Source organism: Mugil cephalus, chromosome 12 (assembly GCF_022458985.1).
Source record: "Mugil cephalus isolate CIBA_MC_2020 chromosome 12, CIBA_Mcephalus_1.1, whole genome shotgun sequence".
Lineage (NCBI taxonomy): Eukaryota > Metazoa > Chordata > Actinopteri > Mugiliformes > Mugilidae > Mugil > Mugil cephalus.
The window spans coordinates 2,993,130-3,005,803 of NC_061781.1; the positions used below are offsets into that span (position 1 = coordinate 2,993,130).

Sequence of the window (12,674 nt, forward strand, 5' to 3'; positions counted from 1 at the left end):
CCCACACTGTTGGACTCTTTGCTATTAGCACTTTCTTTTTTTACTCACTGAGTCGGAACTCAGCTCCACAAACAAGTATTTGCTGAGTGCTGATGTGATGTCAGGACTCGTTACTTTCTGTTCTGTCCAGGGTCTTCCTTGTGTCCTTGTCGCTTCCTGTTTTATTTTGAAGTCAGGCCTCATCCTCATCTTCCTATCAAGTTTCCTGCCTGTGTGATTGAGTTGCCCTAATGTGTTCCACCTGTGTCTCATTGTCCATCTTCACCAAGCTGTGTTTCCCTTCCTCTCAGTGCCAGATTGTCTCATGTAGTAGTCTTTCATGTAGTGGTCCAGCATTTTTCCCTGGGAGTTTCCTAGTGTAAGACCTGATTTCTGTTCTTTGGTACCTTTGCCGACTTTTTGTCTGAACTCTGAGTCTGTGTGTCCAAGCCTCTGAGTTCGGAGCAGTCACTCAGGTATATGCTAATCAGGTATGAACAGGTATAGGTTTGTGGTGGTGTGTGGGAGTTCATGTAAATCAAAACAACCATTGATTGGCCACGCAGACAACCTTATTATCTGAGTGCTGTGGAACTGCATTTATTTGAAACAAAATGTCTCTGGCTGGTTGTAGGATTATGTGATGTGCAGAGGTAATTTTTTTCTCTTTAATAGTTGAAACATACGTCGTTTCAAAATTCACACTTGTATGAAAACTGCATGCGGCTACACCAGGCTATAAGCTACCATGTGAGTGAGGTGACGGTTCAACAAGAGATTTATTGCTGCATAAAAATGCTCAGTGTTTCAAATTAGACAACCTCATGTTGTGACTCGCCCAAGATGTGTAACACATCACACATTGCTACATAGGTTGGCGTCTTCCACAATCTGTACGACGATCAGGAAGGAGTAGCCCCAGACCATCCTTTGGGAATAAGGTCAACCAACCATTGTGTGTCTGTGATACTGGCTGTCTTTTTAGAAATAAAGTCTTGTTATGTAGCAAGGAGTTCAGGACCCAAACACGGGACATGCACACAAGAAAATAAGGAACAATATCACGTCAATTTGTTCTTGCAGCCATCGGAGCAGGAACGTCTTGTGGAGTAACAGCCTACACACCGCCAGAGCCATTGTGGAGTCTGACCTCTGACCTCCATGTGGACTTGAATGGTCTCTCGGGATCAATGACACGACAAGTCCGTGTTGGCATGGGAACAATGCAGAGAACTGGTCATATCCTAACGCTAGGCGTCGGATTCCTCCCTCAGCTCACCTTTAAGACTGAACCTTCATCGCACCCATAATAAATGTGAATTGTGCTTCATTTGGACAGACCCGCTCTTTCTGACTCTACTCTGCCCCATTTTTCTGGGCATTAATCATGGGGGGCTTGTCTCTGGCGTTACCAAGCTGAAGCTGTAAGCCTGCGTGATGGAAACACCTTTTTAGTAGAAGAACTGACCAGCTTTTAGATTTAATGTTCATCATGACCACTAATGAGTGAAATACTGTGTTCAAATAAATGTTTGTGCATTAAATCATATTTCACTTTTCTGGAGGTTTGGTCAAAATTAGTGTTTTAATTTAGATGAAAAAGCAAACAGAGAGGATCATTTGTTTGATATTTATCTGAGCTATTATTATCATTATCTATTCACCTTTGTGTACATTTTCTTGGATTACTGGTAGTTAAACCAGGCTTTGGTAAATAATGGATCTGAATGCCAAAATAAAAACCCAAAAACAGTAACATTAGGACTGAAGTGAATTGTAGAAAGAAATGCAGTTGTGGACTTGAGCAAAAGAGGCATGAGAGTAAATATCCAGAGAGAACAGCTTCTGCAAAAGGGGAAGGGGGGACCAGTAAAAGGCACGCTAAATGACACAGAGAACAAGAGACTCTTGAGAGCAAGGGAGAGAACCAATACGGTACGACGGAAAGAGACACTGGGTAAAGAGGGAGAGGGAGAGAGAGAAATAAAGAGTAGGAGATCCCTGCGAGAGAGATGCAGAGAGAGAGAGAGAGAGAGAGGCTGCATGTGAGGAGGATCGTGAGGAGTCAAAGCAGAAAAGCATTCAGCTCCTGATCACCACCACCGAAGGCGACTCAACAACTTAACGACACTCTTCTGGAAACCCGAGAAACCACATGAAACCTCTTCAGCCTGCTGATGATTTCCAGAGAGACGAGGGCTTTCTCTCTTCCTCCTCCTCCTGTTTTTTTTCTGAAAGTGGCAAGACACGGAAACACACCAAGAGGCAAAGATGAAGGTTTGTGCAAGAATCTGACTTAGATTCTATTTGGAGAGTGACTGACATTTTCTGATGAGAACTTATGCAAACGGTTACGAGAGAAAACAAAATATGTATATAAATTAAAGGAATACTGTTTTTTCTGATCTGTTTTTTTTTTTTGGTTAAAAAGGGGAACACGAGGAATGTTTTCCTACTGAGAGTCAGCACTTTCTTATCAGCAAACTGAGTGCGTGAAGGGGAAAAGGAGAAGAGAAAGTTATTGACACACATGCACACACACACACGCAAGCACAAGTCAGATATTATCATGTTCATCATCCATCTCTGTCAGCTGCCGGCTCACAGGTGCAGGGACGAGTTGAGAAGAGGTGATGCTCGAGGATTTTCATGCACGTTTGGCAACACACCCACAGAGTAATTTGTGTAGGTATGCAAGTTAAGCCTTTTTTTAGGGTGAACATGCAAAGATTTGTTTCCTCAAAGCTCACAGAGTGGAGGTGATCCTGTACCAACCAGGAGGTGAGATTCTAATGTCCCAAACTTCATATGGACCTTATATTTCTAACATGAGCGCAGCCCCCGACAAGCCCAGAGCTCGAGGATGAGAAACCTTGCATCTGCCATCGCTCCGCTTCAAATGGATTCTATAATCAGAAGATGAGAAGATTTTTTTTCTTTTTTTTTCTCTTTCAGATAACTGAAGACATGTGAATGAAAATCAATTTGGCGTTTGGATGTTTCCAGTGACTGGACCACTTTGTTTGTTCGTCCCACGTGGCACACATTGAAGGCATTGTCCAGACGGTGTGTGCGTTCGCTGTTGTCCTTTGAGATCGAACAGCTGCTCTCTTTTTGTTAGACTGAATTCACCAGTCTGCTATTTCAGTTTCCTCCTTGTGTGGAGATCTTCTCTTGATCCTCTGACAGACAATTCAAACCTTCGATTTCCTCTGAGATGGTGGAATAAATAAGTGAATCACAGTTCCTTCCTTGAGGGGGGGAAAAGTGTTTTATTTATGCAAAGGAAGCATGTGAATGATGACCAGGCTTACATCTTTCTTATTCTACTCTGACCCATTTTTCAGGCAGTAATCCTGAGGCACTTGTTTCTGGCGTTACCAAAGCCGGCGCCATGAATCTACGAGGAGGCAACGTGTCGGAGTTGATCTCTAACACGGTCAGAGCAACTCTGGAGTCTAACCCATGGCCTCCTCAAGGAGTTGAGGAAACCACCTTCAGGATCAATAATGCCACAAACCCGGTGTGCCATGGGAACAGCGCAGTCCGTAATGGAGTCGAAACGCAGCTGGGGAACTGGTCGTACCGCAGCACCGGGTCCTCTCAGTGTCCTCCCTCTGAGCCGCCGGGGGAGAAGAACTGGGCGGCGCTGTTAATTTTAGCCGCCATCGCTGTCACGGTCATGGGCAACATCCTGGTGATCCTGGCGGTGTCGCTGGAGAAGAAGCTGCAGAACGCCACAAACTATTTCCTGATGTCACTGGCAGTCGCCGACATGCTCCTAGGCATCTTGGTCATGCCGGTTTCCATGGTGACCATTCTCTACGGTAAGCGCTGTGTGACAATTGATTTGGGCTTTGTTAAGTTGACATTTGGTGTGTTGCTGATTCAAGTCCAACAGGCAGGGACACTGTTTTTTGTTGTTGTTGTTTTTTTCCCCACACACGGATGAACAGTTGCATGACTAAACACATGGCACCTGCCTGCATGTTGAAGCCTTCATTTATTCTACATGGAGAGGAGAAATTCATTCTTTGCTTTAGGACTCTCTTTGTGTGTGGGGCTCGGATCACTGCTCTGGTCTGAATCATACATGTGGTGTTTAGATTTGAGACAATGCATGTGGCCACTGCTCATGTCAGAATCCATGCATGACTCTGATGGCAGAAGGAGAACAGCATTGTTGGAGGTGTTCAGCGTTGCTGTTGTTAAAAGTGATATATTTATGTGGAGTGATGCTTCAGCGCAAACAAACAAAAAAAAAAAACAACATGGAAAAACCAGCACATGCACAGAGATGAATGAAAAGACCCATTCTACCGTGACTGCAGCGTTAACAGCTCCTCATAAACTTTCATACATACTGTGTACATAAACAGTTGTGCCTGGAGAAGCGAGCTAGATCATGAACACATTTTTTGGGAAACGATTTGCTTTTTCATTGCACGTTTTGACCTTCCCCAATCCCACCACCTCACACTTATTATATGCACCCATTTCTTTCCATGTGCTGCCTTTATCTACAGAGCCACGCAGCACAACACAAACGGCAGCTTCATCATTTGTCTAAAAATCTGAACCAATCCTCCTGTGCAGGACCAACATCTGTGTGAAATTAGTGTGTAATTGCTTGATTCAGTCAGAGGCGCAGTGTTGCAAATGCTCCCCTCTTTGTAGCTCACACAAATACAAACATGCCAAATGCATCAGTGCACTTTCAGAGTAAACTGATGATAGGAGCAAGCTTAGGGTAGACACAAAGTCTGACGAATGATTCTCTTGGTTTAGAACACGCTGTGATGGCTCTACCGTATTATTGCGCATGGTATGCTATCACTAAGCACATGATTAAAAAACATTGATCCAGGTCATCTATTTACATTCTGTTTGATTCCCCAGAAATGTAGCTACACACCAGTTAGTAGCATGTTTCTGCTTCAGTATTTGCGGCTGCATCTCAGCCACCACAACGTTCTGGATCAATAAAGATGGAACACATTGGGGAAAGTTTAACTGAGGAGGTTCAGATATACAAATATTTGTATGACTCGTCTTCTGTGAAATTTCGCCGTAAGTTTCAGTCACCATTGTTGAAAGTGAAGCAGGAAGTAGAATCCAAAATGAACACTGAGTAGTGTCTGGGTGATGTTTTAGCAGAATGGGCTAGACTGTCTAGTGCATAAGTATAAATGACTCTCACCTTTGTAAGCCATGTGCATAGGGTATAGTTTATCTACAGTATATCCCACAGTATAAATCTCTACCTCCACATCTTCAGACAGTCCTCCATATGGCTTCTCTTTGTCATCATATTTTTCATATTCAGTCAGCTTTCAGACCTGGGTTGTAGCTTCTGTCATGTTTTGGATCTTCCTCAGAGATTTTCTCCCTCCCTGTCTCCCTCGAACTAATTTCCTTGCGTGGCCCTCAGGAGATTTGTCATGCGAAACCAGTCTCACGAGGCCGCATGGTTCCTGACAAGAACAAGCAGGAAATGTCAGATATTTCAAATCTATATCAGAATCAATATCCGAGCTTCCAAATGAAGATGGACAGCTGTTATTGGTTGATTTGAACAAAGGGAATAGATTTTTTAAACCCAGCCTTTTAAAAAGTGCAAGAATATTGTCAGGAGACAGCAGGTTGTACAGAATAAAACTGTTGACAGAGGAAGCAGTGGCATTTGTGTGGCTCAAACTAATAGAGAAAAATGGAGAAATACATGCACTGATCAGGCATAACATTATGACCACCTTCCTAATATTGTGTAGGTCTCCCTTGTGCCTTCAAAACAGTTTTGACTCATCAGAGAATGGACATGGGTCTTCTGAGGGTGTCCTGTGGTGTCTGGAAACAGAATGTTGTTAGTGGGGGCCTTTGGGTGCTACAGGTTGAAGGGAGGGGCCTCTGTGGAATAAAATAAAAGTATTCTTAAAGTACATTTATATATAGTATATATATTCTTTAGCCATTATGATAATTATGGATATATATTAAATATTGCTTGACGTTTTGCATTGCTAACAGAGGTGATTTAGGCTGACTCAAAGGGGAAGAGCATAACGTGATAATATTGGTGACTGTGGCTCAGTAGTGAAAGCAGTTCAATCCCCGGAATGTACCATCTACAACCAGTAGACAATAGTCTGAATAACCAAGCTAACAGACAATTGCTTTCATGAGGAAACCCGAATGCAGACATCTCAATACTAATGTAATGTAATGGAATAATCTTCCAGTCAAACTTTTCATCGTGACACCTGAACGTGGGCGGACACACAAATATTCAGCATGGCCACATGAGGAAAAGCAGCTTTTTGAAAGGATGTTTGTCTTGTTCTCGAATACAAGTTATTTTAAAACTATTTGTTCTAAATAAGTATTTTGGAAAAAACACGTTATTTGTACCTTCCTGAATACCTTCCTGAATACCGTATTCGGGTTTGGCTCCACCCCTATTCTAAGGATCTCAATGGGCGAGTCAATGGGATTTATCGTCTCTAGAACTTGTAGAAAGCTATGTGGACAGTTTCGTTTCATATAATCACCAATATATTTCAATCTTAACAATCGTTTTGTGGCAGTAGTCGTTTGAGATATTTCAGTACGGCACAAATAGGGATGACGCAAATGGTAGTAACCAGACCAAAAAGGAATGCAGATTTCAGTGCTTCATTATGGTGAAACTGAATTTTTAATTACTGTCCCCTAAGCTTTATTTTTTCCCCCAAGATAATTTCCCATATGCCGTCGCGCACATGATGTCAGGTCAGTTTTTCCCCTGCATGGATGGAAGTGAACCTCCAAATTGCCTGAGGTTGAACGATCAAAAGTTTGACTGTACTTCACCTCAAAAGATGCAGAATCAACAACCTGCAACAAGTGCTCGAAGGAGATATTGTGCTAGGACTCTAGGCACAAATTGACCTTGCCATCCCTAAACCCAAATCAATCTCGCATGAGTATGAGATTACAGTTAGCGTGAATGGATGGTTAAACAGTCCTACCAGACTCAGGCCCAGGGGTTTTGAGCCTCTACTTTAAGTGTCTGCCAACACTGTGCATGGTAAATCTGTCAAACTGTCAAAAAAAAAAAGATGCATAGAAACATATAGATATATGAGGTGTATAGATATGTAGAGGTGTGAAACTACCAAACTGACTACAGTGACCCTCTTCAAGTCTGTGCCCAGGGGCCCCGTTCTCTCATAATCCATCTGTGACACTCAGATGGACAGAACCTCCACAGCCCTTTGCCTCTTCTGACTTGTCTCTCTGTGAGTTCTGCTGTCATTTTTTCCTGGCAGTTGCAGGTGGCTGATGTTTAATGCAGCAGTAAGACTGACTTATTTCCTCTCGGTCTGTCACTGTCTGTCCACACTCTCACTCAGATAACCTCTCACATCTTCTGCCATCCTTCACCACTGCACCTTTCCAGCCGATCCAATCCCCCGTTATCTGTGAAGGTTGGGCCACTACATACATAAGAAGCTATAAGCCCTAGGTACCAAATTAATTTGCATTAGAAGGAGCGTGTTAAATTAGTCACAAGGAAGAGCATCTCCAAAAAAGAACGACGCGCAGCGCTTATAACTCGCTTTTCCTCGGTCTTTAATTAGAAGACAAAAGAACTCATTAGCTTCACAGACGCCAAGCACACACAGCACACTTATTTTCTCTTTATGTCTCATGGCCGTGGTGTTTCAGATTCTTTCACTGATTCACAGACCAAACTTGGCATCATTTCGGGGCGAAAGGGAGCAAAGATAATCCCACAGCTGCCAAATAAATGGTTGGAGCAAGATAGTGGTCAAGGGTGGGGTCGCGGGAGGTGCTTAATGATGAAGAGTATAGGTGAAATCAAGAGATAAGGCCGTGAGTGGTTATCACTGAGGTCTTGATTAGTTTGTGCTGCTGAGCTTGTTAAGATCTTATTACTAATGGGGTCATTAATGAGGTTCACATAAATATGCAAAAAATATTACAGGCATGGCTGCACTCGTTAAGGCGCCCCTGAGCAGTGTTCTGCAGATGGGCTCCACTGAAACCTGCCACCAGAACAATTCCATTAAGTCAACACAACAATATGTCTAATGATGCGTTCACGCTAGCAGTGACAAAGCAAGGGGGTGCAAAAAAAACACACAGCTCAAGCTCTAGCTCAAGTTTCCAAGCTGACACATGGACTGCACATGGTAGGTACCAAATATTAGTCAATATGTGTCTTAATGACTCAATAAACACAATTTGTTATATCATTTTTTTCCAATTTCTTTTTATAAGTGTATGGAGCAGCTCATTGTTCCAGAGAGTGTATAGATATACCGATCAGCCACAAATCACTGAGAGGTGAAGTGAATAACATCTTGTGACAATGCATGCCGTTGACCTGGCCTCCACATTTCTAGATCGCTGATAGAGCAGTGGTTTTGGTTTTAGCATGTGTGTTTCAGCCAATCAAAGAAGATCAAGGAAACATTCTCAGGTCAAATCAGGTTAAATGTGGTGAGCTAGGTCCACCTCTGCATTAACACTGAGCATAACTGCTTCATGAGGTACCATGAATAAGTGTCCTGATGTTGTCCAATGTGATAATGTTTTTGTTGACAAGTGCCTGAATCAGCACTTATATTCTAATGGTCTAAATACACATGTTTACATAATTTACCACTTAAAGGCATGGAAACATATATGGTGAATTCATTCATCTTGATTTTCTGCATGAAAATTAATAAATTTGAAAAATTGTAAAAATGTCTTCTTATGCCCTACAATAACTCTAGAGTTACTGTAGGGCATAGAGAACTCTAGAGTTGAAATTTAGAATTCCCAAGGATTTCAATGAGTGCCCTATAAAGGATTGAATGATGTGAAGGATAACCAATGAGCAATCCCAGACTTTTGGAAACTGTGGCTGCCTGCTGTCAGGTTTTAGTAAATGCCAGTGAACGTGCTTGACAGCGTTCTTTTCACATTTTGAACTTCACGGCCAGAATTCGAACTGTTGGTCTGTGAGCTCATCGGTTCCCCACTTTGTTCCAGACTGACATACTGGATGGATTGTCATGAAATGTTACCTCTGTGGACCAGGCTTACATCAGGTGCATCAGTTTGGGATCTAGTGAATTTGAAGGCTAAGTCAACACTTTGTGCTGCTCTTCGTGTTTTACATTTAGTTGTTCCTAAACTATTGTGTGTCTGTGTCAGGCTGCATCCTGCTGGGGGTGGCCGCTGCCATCAATGAGAGTCATTACGATGGGCTGGGGGTGTCTGGTCTGGTCTAGGTGGCAGACCCTCACACCGTAGCCTGGTGTGCACCTGACTACACGTCACAGAGACAGAGACCATAATAGCTGTGACTGGTCATTGTAGCGTGTTTCTGCTTTAGTATTTGCGGCTGCTTCTCCATCTCAGCAATTTTTGAATCGATTGTTTGGATCATTACAGATGAAACACGGGAACAGTTAATGGGGGAGGTTCAGAGATACAAGTATTTATATGACTTGTCTTTGGGATAATTTTGGTTTCGAAAGTATCAGTCGTCATTGTAGACAGCAGCAGAAAAGACACAGCACTGAGTAGCTTCTGCGTGGCGTTTTTACATCGGGAACCAGACTGACGAGCGCAAGTGTAAATGGCACACCCCAGTGTAGGCTATGCCCTGCAGAGACATAAACCGCACTTAAGTAACATCCACACGAATGAATACTGAAAAACCCTGCGCATGTCAGAATGAATTGTCCCAAGATGGACAATGTTATTTACTTTTCTCTCCTGTCAGTGGTCATAATGTCGTGACTGATCAGTGTCCAGAATTTAAAATGTATTTATGCTGTACATTGGTATATTCTTACTTTAGAATCTAATTCTTTCAACGTTTGTTCAGTTTTATTTTATGAAGTCTCAGTGGTTTTCCACCGTGAGGAAGTTCGGTCATTTCCCTGATATGAGGGTAGATAAAGCATGTCGCATACATCTCAGCTTACCGGTCAAGTCCTCATACGTTTTAGCTGTGGCTGACATCTGTGTCATCCTGACATGTTGGCAGGCAGCCCAGCAATGATTTAGACATCCAGCTCCGCTCGACAAACTCTGTTTGGCCAGAACAAACATTTAAAGTCTCCTGGGTAATTTAGGATTTAACCTAGCATTGTGGTCACCGTTGGTTTTCTATTTCACTTGAATTTGCAGAAGACAAATACATTTCTTGCCGCGTAGCTTTGGTTTATGTCGCCTCTTCCCTGCCTCATTTTTTTGCCCCGGAGGAGCTGTCAAAAGAAGCAGACTGATGCGAATTCTCACCTTACACAATCCTCCCGAGGCTCCTTTCAATGCTTTAAAGAGCATGAACAACTCAGGGTTTCGCTTGAATAGAATCTGCACCCATGATAGTTGATGATGTGCAGGTGTCCACCATCTCAAAAATCAAAATAATGATCATCACAGACGCCTCTGAACAGATGGTTCCTACGTGCCTGGGATTGTCTCTGGAGAAAATTCAAAGGCTGTGTTTATTTTCCCTAAAGAGATCGACAAACCGAAAAGAAAAAGAAATAAACTCAGAGTGAAAAGTTTAGGAACCACAGAGCTGGCAGAATCCTTCAGAGACAAACTTGGCTAATTGGTAAACTTGAATACTGAACAGAGAACTCATAAATAGAAAGGGTTGTGATGTTATTCTTTATTCGCTGTGTTGGAAGGACAGTGGGCTGAAGTGTGAATCCTGCATTGAGGGTGGAGCGGCATCGTCTTTTTATCTCAACATGACTTGATTACGGAACCAGCCTGGTGTTTCAGCAGTGCGTGAACATGTGTCAACACATCTCTAGACAACAGTTGTGTGGTTTTCAGGGGCAAAACGATCATCTGGACTTTCTGTCAAGGAACAGAACAGCCTGTTGACCAAATGGCGACCACATTTACTGACTGGCAGCTAAACCGAAATCCTAATCAACATCTGTGTTGACATGGATGAGTGTTTCAAGTAGTCTTTGTAACTTGCGGGGGTAGAACAGAGTGCAGTATTAATTACATGGAAATGTGAGTGAGTTCAGAGAAAGCGTGGGCGGCTCATCGATATCGCAACTTCACGTGGCTCCACTCTAGCAACATACTGATCAGACTCTAGCTCCAAAGTTGTTAGATGGTACTGCCCGTATAACATCAGTTTGGTTAATGCAAGGAAGTGAGGATGTGTTGTCCATATTTATATACAGCCTATGAGCGATACACATTTTTTTCATCTGCCTGTGACCTTCATGTTCTGAGCTTACAGAAGTAAATTATTTAGAGATATTGTGCCACTGCCAGTTATGATAACACTTAACGGAGTAGGAATAAATCAGTAATAACATGATAACCTGTGTCTGTGTATCTGTGGAATGATCCACAGAGGCTCATCCCCTCAACCCATAGGACCCAAAGACCCCCACTAACAACATTCTGTTACCAGACACCACAGGACACCCTCAGAAGGCCCATGTTAATTTTCTGATGAGTCACAACTGTTTTGGAGGCACAATATCTGTGTATGTTGTAATTTAGTGACCTTGTTTTCATAGAAAATATTGACAGTACCAGTGGCTTCATTTTTTAATTTTACCTTTACATTGCTCCTAGTAGCACCGTTCTCACAACTTGCAGGGGATGCTACTCATTAACCCCCGTACATAATATGCATAAAGTCTAAGTCTGTCTTATGTGAAATCTTAAACATTGCATGGCTGACATTGATCCATTGACGTGGATGTCATTAATCAGTCTTTAACACGAGTTTTTCAATTTTATTTTCAATCAACCGTTTCTGCCATCAGATTAAAAATGAAGCTGTGAAATTAACAGATGGCTGAGATAGAAGGGGGATGTTAGCGGCTTAAGTGACTTAAACTTAAGTGTATCCTGTTTGATTTGCTCTTAGAGACCTCTCAAGCAGCCTCTCCAATGAAAGCAGAGTTTTGGTGGAGCATAGGGCTACCCCATCTTTCCACTCAGGTCCTGGCTTTTGTAGTTCAGCTGCTTAGAAATCAATCCTTCTTGAGCTAAAGCCTCACTCAGCCTTTAGTACTTTCTGGTCACCAGAGGCAACAGTGACAAACAGAGGACCTGTGGGAAAAGCCTGAGCTCAGTGGATGCTTGCCGAGTCCTCCAGCTTGCCAGCTTCGATCCCCGCTCCTGTCACAGTCTCTCTGCTGCTCTTTAGAGCCACATCACCTAATCTCATATTGATTTGTCTGAATTTTAGGGTCGAATGCTCACTTTCTCCGTACTCTACCTCCCTCTGGTCTTTTGACGTCTATCACACTGTTAATATGTTTCCTCTCACTTTCTCAGACATTAACTCCACTATTCGTCCATCACTCCAGCCTTCCTTATCCTCTGTTTCCGTTTTTGATAGCTATCCTCTCAGGAGTCTGACAGAAAGAAAACAAACACTTGTGTTTCGTAGCCTCTGGGTTTTGTCCTCTTTCTGTTGTTATGGTCCGGCTCATAGACCATCACAAATTTAAGAAGCACATTGGGATTTAAATGAAAACAAGTAGTTTATTTTAACAAAATGAATTCAAAAGTAAACAATATCACTCAGTCTTACTAAATTGAACCAAAGAAGCTAGCAGAAAACATACTGCCAGTTCAACTTAAAATAGAAAACTAAACAAAGAGAACTCAAACAAAGATGATCAGCTCCTCATGACTCC

General features: G+C 42.6%; 1 protein-coding gene across 2 annotated transcripts in view; it reads left to right on the top strand.

Moving 5' to 3' along the window:
- The first annotated feature begins 1,730 nt into the window (after positions 1 to 1,730).
- htr2aa (5-hydroxytryptamine (serotonin) receptor 2A, genome duplicate a) overlaps positions 1,731 to 12,674 on the top strand; it is a 77,773-nt gene continuing 66,829 nt past the window's right edge. Inside the window, exons 1-3 of one of the 2 annotated variants that reach the window (XM_047601328.1) lie at positions 1,733 to 2,256; positions 2,935 to 3,045; positions 3,327 to 3,806. In XM_047601328.1, coding sequence (XP_047457284.1) covers positions 3,374 to 3,806 — 433 coding nt within the window. In that variant the 5' untranslated portion in view covers positions 1,733 to 2,256; positions 2,935 to 3,045; positions 3,327 to 3,373. Of the gene's footprint in view, positions 2,257 to 2,934; positions 3,046 to 3,326; positions 3,807 to 12,674 lie in introns of both variants that reach the window. The other variant, XM_047601327.1, reaches the window with a different exon arrangement.